Source organism: Pocillopora damicornis, chromosome 2 (assembly GCF_964200805.1).
Source record: "Pocillopora damicornis chromosome 2, jaPocDami1.2, whole genome shotgun sequence".
Taxonomy (NCBI): domain Eukaryota; kingdom Metazoa; phylum Cnidaria; class Anthozoa; order Scleractinia; family Pocilloporidae; genus Pocillopora; species Pocillopora damicornis.
This window is the reverse complement of record NC_142671.1, coordinates 15461171-15484805: the sequence shown is the minus strand read 5'-3', so window position 1 is coordinate 15484805 and position 23635 is coordinate 15461171. Positions and strand designations below refer to the sequence as shown.

At 38.2% G+C, this 23635-nt stretch overlaps 1 protein-coding gene across 1 annotated transcript; it reads left to right on the top strand.

Annotated features, from left to right (window-relative positions):
• Positions 1-466: 466 nt before the first annotated feature.
• LOC113677248 (EF-hand calcium-binding domain-containing protein 6) lies at positions 467-21067 on the top strand. Its single transcript, XM_027194031.2, has 37 exons — positions 467-852; positions 1307-1401; positions 1928-2047; positions 2719-2825; positions 3240-3309; positions 3431-3567; positions 4157-4269; positions 6099-6226; positions 6640-6788; positions 6896-7006; positions 7142-7262; positions 7596-7766; positions 8366-8440; positions 8888-9048; positions 9576-9642; positions 9750-9850; positions 10270-10345; positions 10937-11032; positions 11190-11248; positions 11910-12017; positions 12108-12195; positions 12932-13170; positions 13737-13952; positions 14048-14198; positions 14514-14593; positions 14940-15095; positions 15876-16089; positions 16185-16289; positions 16682-16768; positions 17387-17542; positions 17975-18211; positions 18422-18535; positions 18634-18721; positions 19198-19282; positions 19442-19541; positions 20022-20120; positions 20553-21067. Exons 1-37 carry the CDS (start codon positions 540-542, stop codon positions 20724-20726), a joined length of 4767 nt encoding a protein of 1588 aa, XP_027049832.2. The 5' UTR covers positions 467-539; the 3' UTR covers positions 20727-21067.
• Positions 21068-23635: the final 2568 nt, after the last annotated feature.

Sequence of the window (23635 nt, the reverse complement as noted above, 5' to 3'; positions counted from 1 at the left end):
AACTATTGTAGTAGCAGTGGTACCTCCCTTAGGCTAAAAGCACACTACCATTTAAAACCAAACCAACAAAAGGCAAAGGAGAAACAAAAAATAAATAAATAGAAAATGTCAGAAATATAATGGGTGCGACCTCCGTTAAAATTTTCCTGTGTATGTAAGGGGGTAAGAGAAACAAACGCATCTTTTCCTCTCACCTCTGCTGTCCGCTGCCGCTTTCCGACCTGAAAAAAAAATTAGGGGAAGGAACACCCCATCTTAAGTGGACCCACTTCAGGTTTACTCTAAATTGTTAGGTGGAAATCAATTGAGAGTTTATTTCTTTCGAAAGGCTCCGTTTATTCCACTCAGCAAGCCTACGCACTAGCACAGAGGAGGCTGAGACATAACGGAGGCAAGATGCCCATGGATGCGAGAAGCTCATCAAAGTTTCCCGCGAACGAATGCCTAGCAACGGAACCACGCTCAAGGGAATCCGAGCCACATAGCAACAACACAACAACGAAAGCAAAATGGCTGTTCAAATGTCAGCAACACACTGAATGAGATTTCGCTTTGATTTCCTCCATTATTTCGAGTTCAATTCTACAGATCGATACAGAAATATGGCCAAGGTTGCAGTTGCTCCGGCTGTTCATAGTTTTTCTGATCTTAGACCATCTTCGCGTGCACTAACGATAACACCTCGGCCAGCTTCCAGAAAGTCAGCTGGCTTTGGAACACTTGATCGTCCTTCACCTGGAAACATTTCTCGCGGGCGGAATGTTGCTGTTTCTTCACGTGGATCAAAAGGGGTTGCATCAAGTATGTTAATCATACGCCCTGGAAGGCGGGATTCTTCTGGTTCAAGTTTAGGTAAGCGATACAAACAACTTGATGACCCGCTGAGCGTGTTCAATCTGTTGCTATTTTACTTTAATTATGATCTGATTAGTAGAAGATAATTCCATTTTAATTTTTGTTCGTGAGTTCTATTGAAAATTTTTAAAAAATCAGAGTTTCCCTATATACATTTTCCCACATAAATTTTTGGTTAACATCGAAATCTTCTGTCGGTCGCAATCAGAATGCGCGTTGTACCTATTAGAACAGTGGTTCCCTCGCGCGCGGAACACAAAACATCAGTTAATAACTACGTTTTTTGTTCGTCATACAGATGCAAGTGAACTTCTTGTGCTCCAGCAAATTACATCTTTCGTACAATTGAATTCTATGGAGCTCAATAGGACGCTGTTTGATGCTCGACTACCATTGGGTTGTTAACAACATTGCTCGCTTTCGTTTGCTCATTTTCCCATGTTTTGTGTAGGTTCACCTAAGTCTCCAGACGCAAATTTGAGTTTTGTAGAGATCGAGTCACGTCTGAGAGAAAAGATCCGAGTAAATGCCGCTGAACTGCGTCAGGTGAGATCCCAGTTAGCGTTGGTTTCAACAACGACATCCCTCTGATTTTGTGTTCCTTCCCCTAATTCAAATCAGTTGTCTCCAAGCAGATTCATCGAATTATTTAAAGGACAATTTACTCATTGGTTGCTTTGTGAAGCTGTTTTGATTTCTAAGAAACATTTGAGAAGAAGAAGTTTGTCCCAGTTTGCTGAGGGGGAAAAATTGTCCATTTATTACGTTCCTTGTCAGAAGTTTATCAGTTTATTGCTGACACATAATAATTTGATTACCTACGGAGGGGCTAACTAAAAAATGCAGAAACACCTGTGGAACATAAACATTAACTAATTCCTCACAACGTTGTTGTCATTTTTTTCAGTTATGCTTTTTTTGCTCTTTTTGGGAAATTATTCTGATCTACCATTTCATTACATTCAAATAATATTTTCTAGTTAAAGGTTGTTCTACATATTACACATCCCCATGTATTGTGATCTGAATTATTGTTAAAATATTAACAAAATTTTCTTTCTTCATTTACAAGGCTCTGCAAACATTTGATGCAGAAAAGACTCACACAGTAACTCAAAGTGAATTTAAAAGAGCTCTGGATTCGTTCTGTGTTTCTCTCACCGAGGATCAGTTTGAGCAACTCATTAAAAAGGTACAAATTCCATGTCCCTCTGACATATGCATTCAGAATGTGGGTACTTTGTCCCAAGCTGTCTTACCCTGCTCCCAAGAGTAATCTGTCTCCCTTCAAGTGTGATCATGTTATATTGATCAAAGTTGTCAATTGTCTGATGCCTCCAACATTTTACTTCTTACATATTGACAAACAAATTGTTTGTTGGGTTCATTAAGTTTTCCAAACTTGGCAGTAGTTAAAAAGTCATTTATGTGTCAAGTTCCTTGCTTTCTTATATCCCTCTCAGCACTTGTTGGAAAACACATTAAACAGCCGCTGTGCTGTTTTCTGACCTGTTTGGTCTTGCCACTCTAGTCTAGATCCACCAGGATCAGGGGAAATGTAACTACTCAATGTATGGGTGTGGTCACTCAGTTAGGGAGGGAGACATGACTAGGATTCCCATATGCATCAGACCAGTTGACTCAAACTTTGAACTTATTTGGTTTTGTTGTTGTTGTTATTCAGTCTGCCATGTCTTTGTTCTGAAATGTATGCATGCACACTTCACACATTTTTCTGTAATTATTTCTCGGACTGAGTATAGTTACATTACAGTCACCTCAGTTAACCCTGGTAAGAAACCAACAGTGGCAATAAACCAAGGTAATTAATTAAATTTTTTTGGAATTTTTTTAATTAAACAGATTGGTGCAAACAGAGATGGGTCAGTATCATATATAGAGTTCTTAGAGAAGTACCACCAGAGAGGAGGAACACCAGAAGGGTTACGATTGCTTGGCACTCTACACAAGTAAGTGTTTCTTTTTGTTTCAGGAACATATTTTGACATTACTTTGCTAGCACTCTTGAGCACTTCACAGTTTACGTTGTAGAGGAAGGTTTTCTTAGCTTTTACTCAAGGTCTCTTCTTTTAGCCAAGATTGACTTATAGCCAAAATTGACTTATAGCCAAATAAATATAGTAAATGAATTACCATTGATCCTCTGGGTAGTCATGAAAAGGATTTCTGTTGTCGATAGCTGCTGATATCAACGACTACCTTTCCACAACCTTCAGGAGGTCATTAAATGTCAGAGTCAAGTGAAAATTGTGTCAACATAAATTGTAAACCACTATTAATTCAGGCTACACTGCATCTTTTAAAACTTAAACCATCTATTATTTTGGTCTTCTCCTTGTGATTATTACAATTCTTGTGTCTAGGTTTAACCAAACAAAATCTCCAGGAGATGCCTTACCCATTGATGAGATTGAGAACCAGTTAAGGAGAAAGGTAAAGATTTTATCACCACGTTACTTAAATGGTAATTTATTGGTGATATCAATTTGCAGAAAAATTATCAATGACCAAAAACTTTTATGAAAGGCGTATGATTTACATGTGTTCTTTTCAGATGGGTGGTCAACTACAAAGTGTGATGAAGGCTTTAAGACTCTTTGATTATAACAGAGATGGTCACATACAGAAACATGAGTTGAAAAGGGTTATAGAAAACTTCTGCTTCAGGCTGACAGATGAACAGTTTAACAAGTATGTTAAAAAAATAACTCAAAATTAGATTACTGTTAACCTAGACAAATATTTTTTTCCCTGAGAAGATGAGAAGAATTTATTTTTTCCAAAGTGGATGACATCATTCTGATAATTTCAAGACCAACCTCAGGATCTAAGTCAAGCATAAAAATTTTGTAAAAAATGTTCTTCATATTGAAAAAGATGATTGCTTTGGGAGAGGATTTCCAAGCAGTGTAGCCAAATAAGTAAAAGTGGTGGGTGGGGGGGGGGGGCACAGTTTGATAGGGGGTAGTTTGCTAAGTATAGCCATTTAAGAAGGGGTTGGTAGTTTATTACATGAGACCAACCTCTTGTCTAAAAAAGAATTAAGTCAGTATGTATAGGTTACGTATAGTTAGTATGTTGTGTATAAATTAAAGGACTCTCCACTCCTGCAGGCCCTTCTGTCACCCCTGCACAGTTCATAAAGTTTCCAGTTTTACAATCACCTATTATTATGGCAATGTTTATTTTAACTCTGTACATTATTTCTTATATCACATTTGCTTCAATATTTGGGAGTCCTTTTATTTCTGCCCAATCATATACACCATTCTCACCACAGGTTATGGTGTAAATATGACATGACTCAGAATGGTCACACTCTAGAGTACATGGACTTCCTCAAACGGCTTGGAGTTAATGCAAAGCCTAAGAATCAAACAGCAAGTAAAACAGGTACATGTAAATTATTTCTTCATTAACAAATATGTTTAACACATATTGACATGTTCATGTAACTAGTGGCAAAAAATTATTCAGTCCACATGCTACATTTTGGCTCAAATTGGATTGACATCTACATGTAGTACACTTGAAAGTACTTTCCAATCTGAGTTGACTTTAAAACCTCAATTGTTTGAATGTTTGCTGTTAGTATTGCAAATACAGATACATGTACAGATACATCATGAAATTTACCATCATGTGTTAAGTTTTTCATTTTTCAATTTTGGTTTTTTGTCTTCAATCCTTAATATTTTAATTTGTAAATACATATAATTTTGTGTTATTCTTGTTAAAAGAGATCAATTTCTTCTAGTGAATATAAAAAAAATACTCATTGCCCATAACTGATGTTATATTTGCACAGAATTCCTTTGTTAATTACATGTGACTTTAGACAACTCCAAATCAGTGGATCAGCATCTATGGTGTTCATGTATCATGGTTGTGTTCAAATGAATAGGATTTATTGAATTGAATCAACCAGTACTATTACTGATTGTGATAAAAAATTTATAAGTACAATGGCTTGCAGGTGTAGAATAATCAATAAAGTTTATTGTCATCCATCAAATAATTGTGATTTTTACCAAGCAAACATTTTTTCTTTAATTTTCTTTAATTCCATTTACCCAAATTCTATTTAACTCTGCTTTTGAAGAATAATAAAATGATGCAAACATATACACTTGCATTGAATTAAAACAAAACTATTGTGATCTCATCTGATTTAATAAATATTTTTACTTAAATTGAACATAAGTACTTTTGAGGTATTGAAAATACTGACAGTAGATTATTAATAAGCTTCCAGTAGAAACATTCCTAGTAGTTGTTTTAAATTTTGATTCACTTCTTTCTTTGACTTGTTTTGAAAACAAATTATTCATCTACCAATCAAGGGTTAAGTATACAGCTGATGGTTAAATATTAATTTCCTTAATATTGTCAAATTAGTCATAACAAAAACCAAAACAAACAATTAGGGAATCTCCTTAGCAACACTAGTTAAATACAAACTTACATGGTTTCGATCAGTCAGTCTAGAGCTGTTATGAAGATTTAACAGAATCAAATTTTTGGTGATAAATATTTTGAGTAAAGCAGTCTTCTCTAAAGTCAGATCACTATGCATTTGGCTATGGAAACTCCTTTTAGACTTGGAGGACAACTAAGAAGGCCAAACCAAGGCTATGCTCGTGATAATTTAAAAAACAACTTTACATTCTACATGCCTTTGAAACGTATATCTTCCAAGTCTAAGGCTCACAGACGATCATGTACCTTCCCAAGCATTAAGAAGAATGAACCTTTGCGGCAAGTCTTGTTGCAAGATCATTACAATGGCAAAATGCCATTTTTCTACTCCTTAGAGGGAAGGAAAATCACTTGTGAAAGTATCAGAAGAACACCTGAAACATCTTTTAATCTTCATCACAGAACACAGAGTATGTCATGAGTAGCAGATGAAGTTGACATTCCTTGGTGTTAATTAGCCTGCACCTCATAACACTATCAATACTAGTACTTTTAAGTTTATGTAGCTTTTCTTTGATTGATTTCTTTGTTTTTACTTTTTATGGAGGCCTTTTGGTTATAACAGTGTGTACAGTCAGATGCCTTGTGTCACAGATGCTCTAAATTATGTACTTCTGTAGATATCGTATTTACTTACAGGGTACACAATATAGTAAACAAAGTGATTTTTGTCATAATTTATCTTTAAATTCACACAATTTAGGTCTTATTTATTGATCATTGCATGTGACTTTTTGTCTCAGGCCAAGTTGAGGGTCAACAGTTGGTGAAACTTGCCGCCGTAAGCAGTCGACCCAAATCAGGCCAAGAGAGGAAGCAAAGTCCTCCTGTTCTCACCATTGTAGAACTTGAACATAAACTCAGAAAGAAGGTAAATAATCTTGGAAAATTTTTTAGCAGAGTGTGTTCCATTAAATAGCATCATTACAATGTACATTTGATCAGGGTTACAGCTGATTTTTGTGTCAAGGTGAGTGGACATGGTTGCAGCCTTTTCCCTTATTGCAGCCTCTAATATTATATTTTAAAAATGTTAAAAATGATGTTGATAAGCATTCCAAAACTTTTTTTTTCCAATTTATTTACAGGTACATTTTAAAGTTTATTTTATGTTGGGCTTTGTTTTTTTTTTAATTTTTGTTTGGTATTTTTTGACATCTCCCGCTTTTAAACTGATAATCAAAACTGTGAGACAATTTTGGAATCTGACTAATCTGTGCTTCTTTTAGAATGCTATGTTGGGAGAGTAAAAATAAAAAAACTACTATTTTATTCCTTTTATAGATGTTAGAAAATCACAGCAATATTACTCGTGCTTTTGTGGCATTTGACAAGCGTGGGGATGGTTTTGTAACCTTAGATGAACTTAAAAGAGTTCTGTTCAACTTTGCCTTTCCAATGTCTGATAAACTGTTTGTGGAGCTGATGGACAGGTAATTGATAATAAGAGGAAAATATAAAGATTGATTTCACATGGAAAGAAAACCTGAATACAGATATACCAGATTAGAAAATTTCTACCTTCTGTTTTATTTTCTAGGTGTGGAATTCGTGCAAATCACAAGATACCTTATGAACAGTTTCTTGAAAAGTTCCAGGCACCAGTAACAAAAGGAAATGGACAGACTATTCCAATCAAACCCAATCATAAGTATGTTAATCAATTAATTGCTAAGTGGCTTGTTTGAAGTTAACTTGCTTGATATTGATATCAGATGGCCAATCAAGGGCATTACAACAGGTGTATTAAACTTTTGTATTCTGGACATTTTTCTTGCTGTTTCAGGTACAATCCAGTGCGTGAAGCAGAACAAATGCCAACCACAGATGACATATGGAAACTCCTCCATTCAAAGATCATGAACAGTTTCTCATCCATCAAGCAAGCCTTTCTTGTTTTTGATGATGTAGGTGTACAGTACATGATGCTTTTAACCCACTTCACCCTAACATCAGTATGCATAATCTCTACACTGTTTTCCAAACTTTTCCCATAACACCAGTATTGCCATCAAGAATTCACTCAGCAGTAAAGCACTTCCTCTTTCCTTTATTTATTTAATCTTGATTCTTGATTCAGGGTTGATACTGTTAGGAGTGATAGATGGTAGTCACCAATAGGAAACATGCCTGAAAATTTTTATATTGGGAGAGAGCTCTGCAACTTTCAACTGTGAAAGTCCCTCAGAGCACAAATACAGAATGTAGTCTAACTGGCTTTTCATGTGTTTCTTTTGCAGAATAAAGATGGTCGTGTCACAAAACGTGACTTCAGGCGTGTCCTAGAAAGCTTCTGTTTCCGTATGAGTCAACAGCAGTTCCATGAGTTGATGGCCAAGATTGATCCTTACAACAAAGGCTATATTTCCTACCTAGATTTCCTGGACAGATTTGAACAAAGAGAAACTGAGGTGAGCAGCAGGGACTTTGCATAATCAATTTGTTTTTCCCTTCAAATCTGGATAATTGACTGCAGCTGGTGTATCTTTAAATGCAGAAGCTACTGGATACATATAGCAAAAATTAACTACTGTGTGATTTCTTGCTGTTTTGGAAAAGTGGTTTCATATAAGAGACTGTCTGAATCATTTGAGTTATGATTCTAATATGTTTTACAGATTTACCAAATGGCCACTTTACAAAATTGAGGCGAGCTTGAAAGAAAAACAAGAGACCTGATGTCCCAAAGGCTTTCGCTCTAAGTCACAAAGTCTCATTCCAAAACCTGGTTGGGTCATAGTGTTGTGTTACTAAGAAAGACACTCTACATTCCTCCATATTGGGGTCTAAATGGGTCCTGGCAAACTGTGGGGAAACCTGATAAAATGCTAGGGGAAGGGGGGGATAACCTTGCAGTAGACAGGTAACCCATACCATGGAGTAGCAGTACACTCATCTTAACTTCATGTTACAAAGACCAGTATGAGCTCCAGATTTACTGGCCACGTGGCTCAAGTTTAGATCTTTTTCATACAGTGTATTTCAACATGTTTGTAACTGTTCCTTTTAGGGTGCACACCCTTGGCTGATGTCAGATCATTCACCAAAAAGTGTCTCGCCTCCAGCTGTCATGGCTTGGTCCACTGTAAGTTGGTGTTTAGTGTAATATATGAAACTATAGTTGTTGTCCAGTTTCTATCATTCTTCACTTTCCCATCTAAATTAACTGGGATAGTGTGCGAAGAAATGATTGGTTACAACACTATCGTCTTTTGTGTTGATAAATCTACAGCAAATTCAAAAACGTGACGTCATTTACCCAAGCAATAAACCACACTTTAAAATTTCTCGTGTTCTTCAAACATTCCGCTTGGATTTATACCTTGCGGAGTTGGGAAACTGAAAGAGACATTGATCTACCGCTCATTTGGATAAGACAATTTGGAAGAAGGTGTACGACAAGTTTATAATTATTAATTACGTACAGGCTGGGTTTTTTTTTTTTTTTTTTACGTATAAACCTAACTAAGTTACAAATTACATGCAAGTACTGATGTAGTCTGTTGAATCAAAACCCGAATGGTTTTGTCAGGTGGAAGACATCTTGCGCGCAAAGATTACAGATAACTGGAAAGCAATTGCCTCAGCATACCTTGGTGTTGACGGAGACAGAGATGGATCCATATCACGCGATGAACTGAGGCTACTGCTGGAAAAATACTGCCTTCCTGTCTCTGATGATCATTTTGAACTGTAAGGCACCATTTTATGTAAAGTTCGGATGATTGTAACTTTATTAAAACAGCACTGATTTAAGTGCAGATCGTTTGAGATGAGATGTTGAGATGTATTCTGGCAGAATGCTGCATCTTGTGTGAATGCGTCTGATTTTTCCCGGGTCGATTGATAGGTCGAAGGTCTACGTTTGTTTCGTTGCGCATGCCCAGAAAGGGCGGCGGCACTTTCGAAACAATGCTTTTGCTCTAGAGATAGGTATCCAACAACTCTCGTTAACTAACAAAAATCGCACATAAGGAAGACTTTTTACCATGCGTCAAAAAATCAAGAAAGAAAACAAAAAACATAAACAAACGCGTTAACCAAAGAAACACTTTTACGTTTTGCATTTCTCCCCTATCGGTTAATTGAAGTAAGCATCACAAAGTGTCGTCATTGATTAATTTTGCCAGATTGTCACATTAAGTATGAAATAAAGTTTGGAATTGTGTAATCAAAATTAAAAGTAACGCACTCTTACTGACATTCTTCAATTATTTTAGGATGTGGAGTCGGGTAGATGAAGATTCAAATGGAACTGTTGATTTTCAAGAATTTCTTGCTAAACTTGTAAGTACTCTTTCATTACAGACTAATAAAATTTTCTTTCGTTTTCAAAAGTTATATGGCTCCATCTTATTCTTACAATCAAAATCCACTCGAATATATTACTTCAGGGTGTGGACATTGTTGGCGGGGACATCAACGGTTTAAGCACTAGAATTCATGATGAAAGTGAAGCGAAGGCTCAGTTTATGAAACAAGACCAGTCTACAAGGTAAGGAACATCTCCCGATGAAGACATTATACGCCCTTTAGGAGTGGAATAATACTAACGAATTAGAGAAATTTTTGCATCGCGCTGTGATTGGTCCAAAAAAACTCGTGTCGTTCTTTCAAGCAAACAGATGCAAAACCAAAACCATCATAACTCGGTCAATCGCGTTTTCCCGCACTTTAGTGAGCTTGCTTGTTTTTACTTGGAGTTCTCATTGGCTCTTAGGATTTTTTTTCCTTTCCTCTGATTGGCTGTTGGGATTACTTTGGTTTTGGTTTTACGACACTCTTTCGAAGGGCCATCTATGCCCGTCGGTGTGAAGTAAAATTAGCATTTTATATCTTTGGTAATGTTCGAAACGTGGTTACCGTGATGTTCTGTTCTGGTATGTTTCACCCAATTTATTATTATATTTACAGACTGGAACTTGCGGAAGAGAGAGCCCTGAACCTCACAGGCCAGAAAACTGCTAATGAATGCATGGAGATCCTTAAGGTACAACCAAAATATCTAAGTATTATTTCCAACAGTAACTAAATGACGAAAGACCAATTTCCAATTTCCAGTCGCAATTTATCAGGTGTTGCTTCGATTTTAACTCAAAAGGTTTTGTTTTTGGTGTAAAACTTGCCCCATCCTCTCAGCCACTCAGAGGCAATCGAGACTTAGTCACTTGAATTTTTCCCGCGTTAGGACGGTAGCATATGTTGACTAAGAATTTTCATTGGTTCCTGGGTATAGTCAGCGTAGTTTTGAGCGGCAGCTATGATCACTTTGCTTTTAACGGAGACTTAGAGGTAAAAGCCGTGTTCACTGTCACAGATTCTACAACCTGGAAATTCTTGACCCAAATTTAGACATATAGATAGTAATTTCTAATTGAGCTTGAACGAACCTAGGTTCGATTTCCGCCGCTCATTCGTGCCTGGTCTTCGCTCTTCCCCAAGAAGCGGGTTGGGGATAAGAGCGCGGGTTCATTTTCACGAATGCCTGCTGGTAATCGAGCCTAGAACGAACCTGACTCCACCCACTGATCCACTTTGTCAAGCCGCTGACTCAGCATACATGTATTAATTGTCTTCCCAGGAGTACATCTCTCAAAGGTCACCAGACTTCCGAAAAACTTTTGTCAAATTTGACAGCGATGGAGATGGAAAAATTTCGAGAAAAGAATTCCGATTGGTATGTACACGAAAGCCAACACTTGAGATATTTTTAACTTAGCACTTCATGAAGTCCAGTATAGGTTTTCTTTATTTCCATGAGGTTCAGTATTCAACGTGTCTATACCTTGAGTGTTGGTACATGATTCACACGTGTTCTGTTTGTTTTCTGACAGATTTTAGACAGTCTGGGTTTATACATGACAGATGATCAGTTTCGCATTCTCAGTGCCAGGTAAGAATGTAAACATTTATTAACTAAGAGCACTTTTCAAATGAATTTTGAAAATTATCCAAACTTTCAGTGATTTATTTTTGTCTTTTCGCTCTCTGTACTAAATGACTTACACCATCCTCTTAACAGATCCAAAAACGAATCGTGACTGAGTCACTTGCATTTCCCCTTTTTACAAGCCATTTTGCTTACGCTTACCTCTGGTTCTCATCGGCTCGATCCCAAATACTGCTGTTTCGATCGGTCCTTGTAATTCCTTTGGTGTTTTTCCTTTACTCACTTGAGAAGCGGTCTTTACTTACTAGTTGAAAATTGTGCCAATTTCTCGGGAAACCTTGTTAAGTTGAAATTACATGTATCTGTGTGATTAAGGTCAGCTGCAAGTAGATTGGAATAGTAGTTGTATTTGCTTAACTCGCTCTGTGATTGGTCCAGAAAACTCGCGCCACTTTCGCAATCAATCAGATGCAAAACTTAAACCAATCACGATTTGGTCACCCGCGTTTTCCTGCGCATCGAGCAGTTTGCTTATTCTTACGTGGAGTTCGTATCGGCTGAGTAAGATATTTCCCTTTCTTCTGATTGGCCTTTGTAATGACTATGGTCCTAAGACACTCAATCGAAAAGCGCTCTATATCGAAACTTCATGATTGCTTTTCAGACTGGGGTTTCACAAAGGAAAGATTACGTATATGGAATTTCTGGACCATTTTCAAGATCGACGGTCCTTTGGTGTCGGAGAAAAAGCACCCGAATACCCAAGTCACAGGTAGTAAAGGTTTTCAGAATGGTCATCACGTTTCTATTTTTTTTAAAAGTACGTACGTTACTCAATTTATCGGAATTTTGTTTTTGTCAGATACAACCTCCCGGTGCCTCAAGAAGAGTCGATGAAAGCAAGTGTAGTGGAGGCGAAACTGAGAAGCAAATTGCGGGAGAGCTTCCAGGTTACAAATTGTGATATATGGGGTTGAATTATCGCATGGATTATTCATTTTGAAAAAAAGAAAACATAGCAGACAAAGAGATGATTATGCTAAGTTTCCCATTTTGTGTAAATGCTCACGTTAGGCGAGAGTCAACTTGTTTAAAAAGTTGATACTGAACCTGTAGAAGAGATGTTGTGGGGTTAATAAGAAGGTGAAACATTCTGCTGAAATTATTTTTCCGTGTGGAATTCATGTGTGCGATGTAAAGTCATGACAGAAGTCGTAAGTTTGAAAACATAAGCTGTAAAGCAAGGACAGTAAAACCCACCCTACAAATGCTTTTTGCATCATGTGCTACAGTGTTCCCTCTACAAATTAGGATTGAATCAATAAAACATGTGTAGATCGTTGATCCACGCCTGGACATCTGAGGTCTTAGCACCAGCCTTTCAGTCTCTTCGAGAAGATATTAGGCTGTCACCTTTGCTATAACCTTATTGTGAAGCACAATTTTCCACATAGTCTGTAGAACAACTGAAGCAAAAAACTTCCTCTGGAAACAAAGGAGTGATAATTCAGAGATCAAAGATTCCTAGTCAACGGCTTGCGCACAACATTTTTTCCTTAGTACCAGCGGCTTTTGGGACCTACAAAAGCCCGAAACGGCTCTTTGCGACTTATGATAGGCTGATCAACTTTGCGCCCCACAGCCTCTACATAAAACTATACTCTATATTTTCCTTTTCTCTAACAGGACCTACGTGCGGCGTTTCAGAAGATAGATTATGACCGGAATGGGCTGATTACCAGACCGGAATTCAGGCGCATTCTGGACTCTTTCATGTTCCTGTTATCAGACGAGGAGTTCGACAAGCTCATGTCAAATCTCGGAATTCAGAAAGGAGCTAAATTGAATTACAGAGAATTCTTAAAACGGTTCGAGCATGTTGAGACTGTTGAAGAGGGACATCCATGGCTGTACTCTAACCACAGGTAACAGAAGCTGACTTCTTGGATATTTAGATTACGAAAAATTAGTCATACTACGCTATGAAATCACCGGATCAATGTTAGTATCTGAGGAACTGCGCACCTACCCCTCCCCTAGCCCAAAAACAGTCAACAATCAAAATCACCTTGTCATGGTCTCGCCCATTCATCATGTTTTCAGGCAAAGAACCCAATCAGCCAATCAAACGCTTTTATTTCTAGACGGTAACTGAAGCAGTGTCAGCTAACAAGCCTATGTAGCTGTGTTATTAAATATGAAAACTTTTAAAATCGGAATAATGAAAGTAACCAAAGAAGTTAACATAAAAGAAAAGTGCTCAATATAAACGCAAAGTTATCGTCAATATTATAATCAGTGAAAAGTGAAAAAGCCTTCGCTCCGAGGCTTTATTCTAGTTTCAAAATTTAATATTACCTTAGTTAGGCGACTGTTGTAGGATCTTTTAAAGCTTTTTACGTCCTCGTTTGTAATTGAATCGTCTAAGTGGTTCTTGCCAACAATGAAGTACATGTAATTTTGTTTATCACAATGTGGCTTTTTTTTTCAGCTTCAATGAAACACAGGATCTAAATTACTTGAGCGCCGAGCAAGCGGATGTCATCATCAGAAGGAAAGCCTGGGAGCAGAATGCAGACTTGTCAAAAGCTTTCTTGGCTTTCGACCGCGATGGAAACGGAATAGTTACTAAGAAGGAGCTTAGGAAAGTGCTCTATCACTTTCAGATCCCGGTCAACAAAGAAGAATTCAAGAAATTGTGGGAAAAGTAAGTCGAAAACTTCTCGAAATATCCTTTTATATTCTAGAAAACCAGTCTTCAATTTATTGCTCGTATCTCACAACGTGCGTAACCCTTCTCAGGTATGACACTGATAGAAATGGCTATGTGGATCATCATGAATTCCTAGCCAAGTTAGGAGGGGAGATGGCGCCAGGTGATGTGCACGGACCAAGCACTCAGATAACTGAACAGAGCCAACAGGTTATGGAGAGTATGTACAGGAAACAACAGGTGCTAGTCCTTATAAATACTATTGTAACATAGTTTGTTGATTACAGTGGAGATAAAGTCAGTTACGCGAGAGTACTTTGATATCCTTATTGTACACGGTGATGAAGTGTTTGTATGCACTAAGGAGTATCAGTGAAGTGTACCTCCTGAGGAAACGCTACTGTTGTAAATGTGACTTCTAAGCAGTCTCGTTGGAGGAGTGTTACTTGCCATATTTTGTTATAGGGTGGGGCGTAAGGTATTCAATTTTTGGATACCTCGAGTATTGTCTCCCCATTTAGTCATTACGTAATGTTATCTATCTTGCTTTGTTAGGACATGCATATGGCTGCCACACTCAATCAAGCTCAGGCTGCTTCGTTCTTATCCGCAATTGAAGTTGAACAACAGCTGAGGTGAATTTGATTCCATCGATTAATTATTGTTACTAATTTTGTGTTCCTAAGAGTCGCAAGTAGTGATGATGAGGAAAGGAGAATCCATACCGTGAGCAAAGTGCTCACCTCACCCCTCTTCCCCTCACAAACACTGTGGCCTGAGTCCGTTTCCAGTACCTGAGAGTCTCGACCTGTGGGTTTGGCTTGTTTTCATTTTCTATTATTACTCCGAGGGTTTCCCTCCATGTCCATAACTTTTCTGTTCTCCATCAATTCAGCTCGGTACTATTGGGCGAAGAAGCCTCCCATGTATGTACCGCTGCTTAATCTATTTATTTATATAAACTCATTGTCTTTGTTTCAGGGATCGTTTTCGTGACGGCTACGAAAGTTTGAGGAAAGCATTCGAGACAGTTGACAAAAACAAAGATGGTTACATATCGAGGAACGAACTGCAGAAAGTTCTGTTTGACTTTCACTACTTCCTGGGTGATGTTCAACTCAATATTCTACTCGACAGGTTTGTATTAACCCTTTAATTCCCAAGATCTACATTCTCCCTCCTGGCTGCTACACGTTTCCTTGCTAATTAGTTACGAGAATTTGGTGTTAGATCAAGATAACATTTCCTACCTGATAAGTTTGAATATTCTCATTACCTGTTTGCGATGTATGGATATTATACGAATAAGGTACATGTTAACCATCTGTGGGAGTTAAGGGATTGATACTAGAGTTTCGTGGTGCGACGTGTGAGTAATTTTCTTTTGTTTGTTTATTTTTATTGTTGCTTTTATTTCCCCTCGTTCCGATTTTTGTCGACAAGCTATGTACAGCTTTTCTCCTTTTTGTTTTCACGCTTTGTTAAGGTTTTTCTCTTTATAGCTTCGTTCGACGACTGTGTTGTCGGAACAGAAACGTGAAACTTGTGTTATTTTTATCAGCGCAGTTCTGTTGTTGACCAATACCGATTTCCACCACACGAACCACCAAAAATTTACTTTCCACACACAAACATTGAAAGCCAGTGGCGGTCTTGATTTTTACAATGTGATTACATTGTCAAGTCTAACAATTTTGAAATTGATGAAATCAACAACCTGTGAATGATGTTAGGAATGACATTAACTTCCGTTACAGCCATTGGAGAAAATTACATTCATCATTTCGACAAACGTGCTTTGAGATTTTGGGATTAAAAGTGTCCACCTGACCCTTCCTCTTTGGCTTACAAACATCCTGAGCTTAGGAGCCTCGTTCCTCAATCTCCAGCGTATCTTCATGATTTTTCTTTTGTCAGGTGTGGTCTATCCGGGAAGAACAAGCTTTCTTACGAGAAGTTCCTGGGCGCGTTTCAAGACCAGAGGCTTACTGGGTATGGGCGCGTTACCTTGGATACACCTGGCAAAGTTTTCACGCCGGTGTTGTTTGAGAGACACGATTCACTTTCACCTGAAGCCGCCATCAACAGACTTAGGAACAAAATCGGCGAAAATCCTGAAACTATCCAAAGAGTAAGTCCCATCCTTCCCCCCACTTTGTGAAGTTCACTTCTTTCACTTTCAAATGTTGACTGTTTTTCGTATTCATTCTATGCTTTGATCTCTAGGCCTTCGCCGCGTTTGATCGAGAAGGAGTGGGACTGGTTACTAAGGAAGACTTGCATCAAATAGTCAATGCGTTCTGTTTTGTGATGTCTGATAAACAATTTCAGGTAAAAAAAAAAAATAATTCTGTTGCCTTCTGTCGCGAATCTATTACTTAACGTTTGAGTTTAATTCTCCTGTAGCAGAAATTTTCGCGAGTGCAATCCCAGAATTACTGGTTCTTATTTTGAAAGCAATTTACTTTTGGGTCAAATTGTGGGAAATTTTTAAGATACTTGCATGACAGATGAATTTTAACTCAGGTGAACCGCTCGAATTTCCATGTTCGGGGTAGTTTAATGTAGATCACTTTAGTTTGTTGAATCTACAGCTGAAACCTGCTCAACAGCTCAAGAGATTTCTTTATACTCGTTGTATTCAAGAAGCTGTCATGTTTACTTTAGTTCAAAACTATTTGCTTAAGAAGGATTGTGTCATAAATCCGCTGTCAACTTCACAGGCACTCATGAAGAAGGGAAACTTTGGAGAAGGAGACTTGATATCATACGATGATTTCCTGAAGAGCTTTCAGAAATCAGACGCCGAGGTGAGAACAACTGCGATTGTTTTCAGCTATAGAATTATGAAATGATGACTGCAACTTACAGTGAGAAGCGGTGAATCAGACCACAATTTATTCTGGACACTCGGTAGTTCTGAGTGGTTGGATAAATATCGAGGTTCTAAAAGAAAAAGAAAAAAGCTAATGATATGAAAGGACTCAGTTTATTCGTACCACATGAGGTTTTGCGTAATAACGAGGAGATCTTGATAACAAACGCGCTTTCACAACATATATGAAATGCGTTGTCGATCTTTTCTTCACTCCTACTTTACTGCTTGTGCCAAAAGTGGTGCCGATGATTGTCGCTTCTTCTACGCCGATACAATCATAATTCCCATTCCTTGTGTTTGTGGGTCCATTGCATGAAGTTTGAAGAGTCATTTTGCTTTTAAAAAAAAGGGGGAAAAAACGTTCTAAGCGTTCTTGTTCCCGTTACGTGCACAAAGTTAAGGTAAAATACTTCACTAAACATTTAAATTCTTGGCGACCTATTTAAAGGATTTAAAAATACGGTTTCGAGCATCTTAATCTTACGTATCTGCGGTTTAAACACGCTATCAGAAAGATCATTTAATGGCAAGACGTTTGTTTATTTCTTAGGCAACTCGCAAGTGGCTGGAGAATTTGTATCCCTCTTCTGAAAAACGCCAAAGAACGGCCGATAACTTCACCAAGCGGTCGCGTGTTATGACTGATGCCGACGTAGAGAAGAGAGTTCGAGAAGTTGTAGTGGCGCGATTCTACAGTCTTGCAAAGGTAAAGTGTTTTTTGTTTATCTCCCGTGACAGTTGTCATTCTACAGTTGTCATTCTCTGAAGAAGAGTAATTTCAAGTAACCTACCAAGTTATTAAAGTAACGTCGCGAATTAAAGCCATGCATTACTTGGCGACGTTTTACCGGCTTTTAAAACCAAGAGATGTTGATGCTTATTCTTGGTTGTTGGTCTTGTTTGGTCGTTTTCACTTGGATGTTTTGTCATATTTTGTTTAAAAGACTTGTGGTACTTTTTTTTTTTAATAAACTTTTTCTTTTTGTTTTATTTTCAAACTGTCAGAATGCGTTTGTTTAACCTTAGCTATTTCTTTGTGTCCAGATGCACGGTTCTTAAGTCTGTGTACAATTTACAAAGAGCTTTTCAACGTTAAACAATGGATGATCACGTAACGATTTTCTTTTGAATTGATAAGGCCCTCACAGACCAAGACGTTCACCACAGTGGGACAGTTAGCGCCAGTGCTCTTCATGAGATACTCAATCAACATGCCTTCCGTATGACAAGTGATCAGTTTAACCACATTTGGATGAAGCTTCCGAAGAACTCCGATGGTGCTGTGGATTATAGGGAGTTCTTGAAGATATTCTCTACAAGACCTGAAATAACACGAGCAGCGTCTGCAACACCACCTCATTCACGCGATAGAAGGGTAGGAAAATACACATTTTCTGAGTCCAAGAAATTTCTTTTTCCAACTGGGTCGCATTGTTTCTGCTGTGTTGCAAATTTTAGAGTAGCTAGGATAAATCCTTCGTCGTCTAAGCTCTTTTAACTCTTCTTTTATCTTAGGCCTTGAAAAGCAGAGAAAGAAATTAAACTCATTCATGATTTAAGAACAATGTAATTGTGTCTGTTTTAGGCATCATATGAGCCCGCAATGTCTCCAGTCCATACGCCTGTTAGGATCCCCTCACCTGAATCTTTGACCCCGCCCCTCTCAGCAAGTGACGTAGAGAGGAATATAAAAGACGCGGTGAGTATCATTGTTCGTCTAAGAAAATATATTAAGGAGCTTTTTCCGAATCTTGACGTGTTACCAAAAGTACAATACTGAGATTTTTTTCTCATCAGATCTGTCGTCGGTGGCAGCAGATTCAGAAATCCTTCAGGAACATCGACAGTGGCAACAAGGGAACGGTGGATTTTGAACAACTTAAAGGTTGGTGCCACCCCAGTCGATCACACTGCACGAAGAACGCATTTATTTTTTATGTCACCATAATTTGCTCTGTAAAATCGAACAATTACCTTCAGTCTGTTTGGCATAGGAAACGATTCATACTTAACCCTTTTACTCTCAAGAGTGACCAAGACAGAATTTCTAATACATCACTACAATATCAAGCAGGCAAATGATGAGAATAAAGAAAATATCAATTAAGGAATTATCAGTTGATCCAATACCAATTTCTCCGCACTAGCATCACAAGAACTGTATTGCAGACAGTAAGGAGAATTGGTAATGAGATCTCGGGAGTGGATGGGTTAAAGAAATCAAAACATCAAGTCGTTCAAGACGACTAAGCAACTGCAATGGTTGTCTCCTCACTTTTTGTTCCATCCCCAAATTGATACCATTCCAAACCAAGCACGCGCTAGTAATGTTTTTTGTAAAATTGATAATTCTTGTTTCAGATGTCCTTTTGAAACACGACATTCATCTAAGCCCAACCGAGTTATTGTCTTTGTGGAGAAAACACAGCAGTGAAGAAAAAGGAGGGTAAGATATATTTCAGTATTTTTAAGTATATACATTTCAGCCAATTTAAATTACGGTCCTTTATTTTTTTCATGTTGGTTCAGAAACATTTCGAGTGTGGGAATTGCTTGTTCGAGTATTGGGTTTTGTCTCATCTCTGTTATTCTCATTTACTTTCAGAATTGTGTACAAAGATTTCATGCGGCATTTTGTATTAAATTTGAAATCTCAGGAGGGAAACTCTCTTACTAGACCCAAATTGCAGCCAAGCAGAATGCCGGTAAGTAGCTTACCTATGCGTTGAAGAAAACTCTCAAATTAAGAAGATAGTGACAAAAAAGGCAAAGCGTCATTAATATACAATTTTCTTACTAGGCGTCTTCACCTTGTTTCAGTGCAATTCTAATAACGGAGGGTTTGGATAAGTAATTTAGAATAACAACCGCTCTTAATTGCCCATTTCCGAAAACTCATTTTCATACGAACGGTTGGGCACCAGGCCTCGTCTTGAAAAAGAGGCCAAATGTCTCATGTTAAAAAAAGAAGTCTCGACGACTTCATACAAGTTATCAATGTCAATTTGCGTCATCTCTGATACGATTTCGCTCCATAGTGAAAAGCTTGGTCGAAAGTAGTTTTATGTGAATGGTATACACTCTCTCGTGTATAGAGTTTTGATTGTCAGGTTAAACAGTTTAAATCATGATGTTGGCATAAATTCATTAAATCAAGGCATGATTTTATCGTCCCTTTCTTTTAGACAAGTCCAGGATACAGGAGTGACCGGTTAATCGAACTAATGGCCACTATTCGAGCACTAATAAGGCGTGAATGGAAGGAGATGAGGAGAGCATTCAGGGTAAGGCATATTACATCACAAGTCCTCGATATTTTGTCGTCATAATGTAATGAAATGGAATTAAACAAGCGAACGTGATTGCACCTGTAGACTCTTTCCTAGTCGCCAGGGTGTTTCGGTTCTCTAAAAACTAAGATTTTAGGTGATCAGTTATTTTCCACTAGCACATTGCCGAGTTGCCTTTAATGTCTATTTTGTAACAGCCTTCGCCGGCCATGCATACATTCCGTAAGATTTAAAAGAGGAGTTGTCTTTAAGCGAATGGGTTGTGAAATAAGAGGGTTGCATCGGTCTGTGCAGTGTTTGGAGGGAGAACTATCAGTAAAACAGTTGTTGTTTTCTTCTCACTTGATTCTGACGGGTAACTCTGATGGAAATCCTAGTTTCTGGTGGTGTTGCTGGCAGTAGTAATAATTCTTCTATCCTCCGCAGGGTCTTGACAAAAGTGGAAACGGAACTTGCTCACTTGTCGAGTTCAGACAGATGATGAGAAAATTCAAGGTCGACTTAAATGAAGAGGAGTTTTTCCACCTGTTTTCGTTTTACGATAAGAACATGACAGGAAGGATTTCTTACAATGATTTCCTTAGAGCTCATTTAGAGTAGGATGTTACACTTTAGAGAACTCTGTGCGATGTAATGAGCTGACGAACTTGAGAGAAATGTTGGCATCGTTTATGTTCAGTTGTTAATTTACACACGAGAAAAGGAATACTGTTCGTCCTTATCGAACACTGTACATATTTCAATCTGGTGAAGGAAAATTGAAATTCTGAATAATTTGTGATGTGGTGGTCAGGGCTTGTGAGGTGATGTAAGAATCTTAGCTATGAATCTCGATCGTATTTTTGATTAAAAGGTAGAGTGTCCTGCGTGCTTATATCTCAGAATTACAATTAAATTACTGTTTTACTGTTTAAGAAATCAATAAAGAAGATATGACCGTACAATAGAATTATTTTCAGAGTGTTGAAGACACAAGGCACTTATTCTTCTTCTTCAATAGAAGTTGATACTGAAGAAATGTAAAATGGTTTCCGTGTTTACATAGCCTGGTGTAAACACGCGGGAGGTTGGGAGAACACGAGATAAGCGTAAGTGTTTACTTCAGGCTATGTAAACACGGAAACCATTTTACATTTCTTTCATAAAATAACTAATGAAAGAGGAACGAAAACCGTGTTTACATACGCTCATGGAAAATGGTTTTATGGCCAATCAGAGCGCGCGTACTATTTACATTATTTTAAGCAAATGAAGATCATCGCAGTATATACTCAACTTAAGCAGTTGAGAAATAAGGCCTGAAAAAAATTCAGGCCTGAACGGGAATCGAACCTATGACCTCTGCGATACCGGTGCAGCGCTCTAACCAACTGAGCTATCAAGCCAACTGGGAGCTGGTCAATTGTGAGTTCGTTATATACCCGTAGATGGAGAAGGTGTCATAAGAATACATGAAAGTCGTATATTTGTACTGCGGAAAAGATTTCTAAGTTCGCTTTCCATTGGAGTCTAATTTTGCCTCCAAATTCTTTTTCTATTTGCGCTCCCAAAATACGTTTTTGCTTTGCTTTCCAGAGTTCTAAGAATGCTTTCCCAAAGGAATCTCTACGTTTGTAGACTGCTTTCCTAAATTCGATCGAGAGGAGCTCTTTAAAATGGTGCATTCCCGAATCAGGTTGCAAAAAGGTTTTCCAGGCTTGAGTTATGATAAGCATTCCCAAAGTGTATATATCCCAGCTATGTTAGCTCGTTTAACGCGTCTGGTTTGCGTGTTTGAGGCTAAGGCCATACTTTGCAGCTTCCTTTCGACTATTACGCCCGCAAAAAGGGTGTGAAAGTGGAGCAATTTACAAACTTCCTTTGAACCAGTAGTGAAAGGGTGAATTTCAAAACGTTTTAGTGTGATCGAAAGACATTTTGTCAATTACGCTTTTCGAAGACGCTAACGTCACTGCGGTCTGTGCCTTTTAAAGAGAGGGAGGGAGGAGCCAGCAAAGGTAAGGCTATATTGTGGCCAAGCTCAAATTTGTCGTAAGTAGTGTGGGCGGAAATGGATCAGTGCTGCATTTTGAACTAAGGCCTTGAACTCACTACAACGTTTTCAAAAGTCTTCATACAGGCGAAAACGAAGCAAAATATTTCTGCCCACATCAGCGTGTTTTTTTTTTCCACACTGAAACGGCCGAAAACGATAAAACGAGGGGGACCTGGAATTTCGCCACCGTGAGAGCAATCACATCTGTTAATTTTTTTGTCATCGTTTTCAAAAGCCTCCGTTTTCACCTTTCCACACCAAAACGATGCGTTTTTCAAAAAAAATCCACTTTTGAAACCGTTTCCGAAAGTCTCTGTTTTCATCAATGTTTTCTGGATGCCCAGCGAAAACGCACCAAAAAGCATGCATTTTCAAACAAAAATGTAGTAGTGTAGTGTGGGCTTAAAATTTCGCCATTGAATCAATCTTACACACCCTGCTTGCAATTTGATAGCATAACAACTAAATATACCCTCAATTAGGGGCTGCCAAACCGTGCCTTTTTCACTGCTATACTGACTTGGCAAACGTTGGTTTTTTTCCGCAAACGTGCTAAATATATCTAAATACATGAAGCTTTTTATTAACCGAAGAAGAGGATTATGCAATCTTTCTTGTGCAGTTCTGCTATTTTCTCGTCCATGAAAGTTCTTTATCTATCTTCCATCGAATAATTCAAATAAAACATCCCAATAACCTTGATCGTGGTTTAACAATCACAATCACTTTACATATTGACTAAAAAATTTCCTCTCGCTTGTATGGGACCAAGACAGAGCAAGCAGATTTTCAGATACATTGTTCTTGCTTGAGTTCGTCAAACCTGGAGTTGAGTGGATTTAAGAGAAACAAGAGAGTGATCTCTAAACAGTTGCTTGTATAATACATAATTTTAGACTAATTGTATGATTTATTTGTAACCTATCATAACTCGCTGCGATACGTTACCAAGATGCATTCCATCGTGAGGGAAACATTGGAAGTCTCGGTTTTGCAGAGTTGCTTGGTATTTCATGCGGTATTTCGGTTAAGAAATCCCATATTGAGGTTTGGCGATGATCTCAAACGCTGCGGCGTGCTTCGTTTGTGCCCTGGTGAACGGCCAAACAAAACTGTTTGTATTCTGTTAAACTTCCTGTCTTCCTCAGTAGGTCATTCTGCAAAACCGCTGATTTGTGTCGTCCTTGTTTGAACTAAATTATGTTAAGCAGAAAAACTCCATAAAATGTCAAACTTCAGAATCCGTAACCTGTGACTCACCGACAGAGAATGTACCGATTGCTGCCGCGCGGAAACTAAAGGGGTTTTCTTTTTGCTGCACATGTCGTGGGGGGGGGGGGGGGGGAAAGACAGGGGGGTCAGAGTCTCCCGTAACACGTTCTCCCGCTTCCCGTACTTTTGTGCCCCTTTGCCTCCCGACTCCACCCTTCATTGCGCTGCTCCCGCGGATCAGGAATTCTATAATATAGTCTTT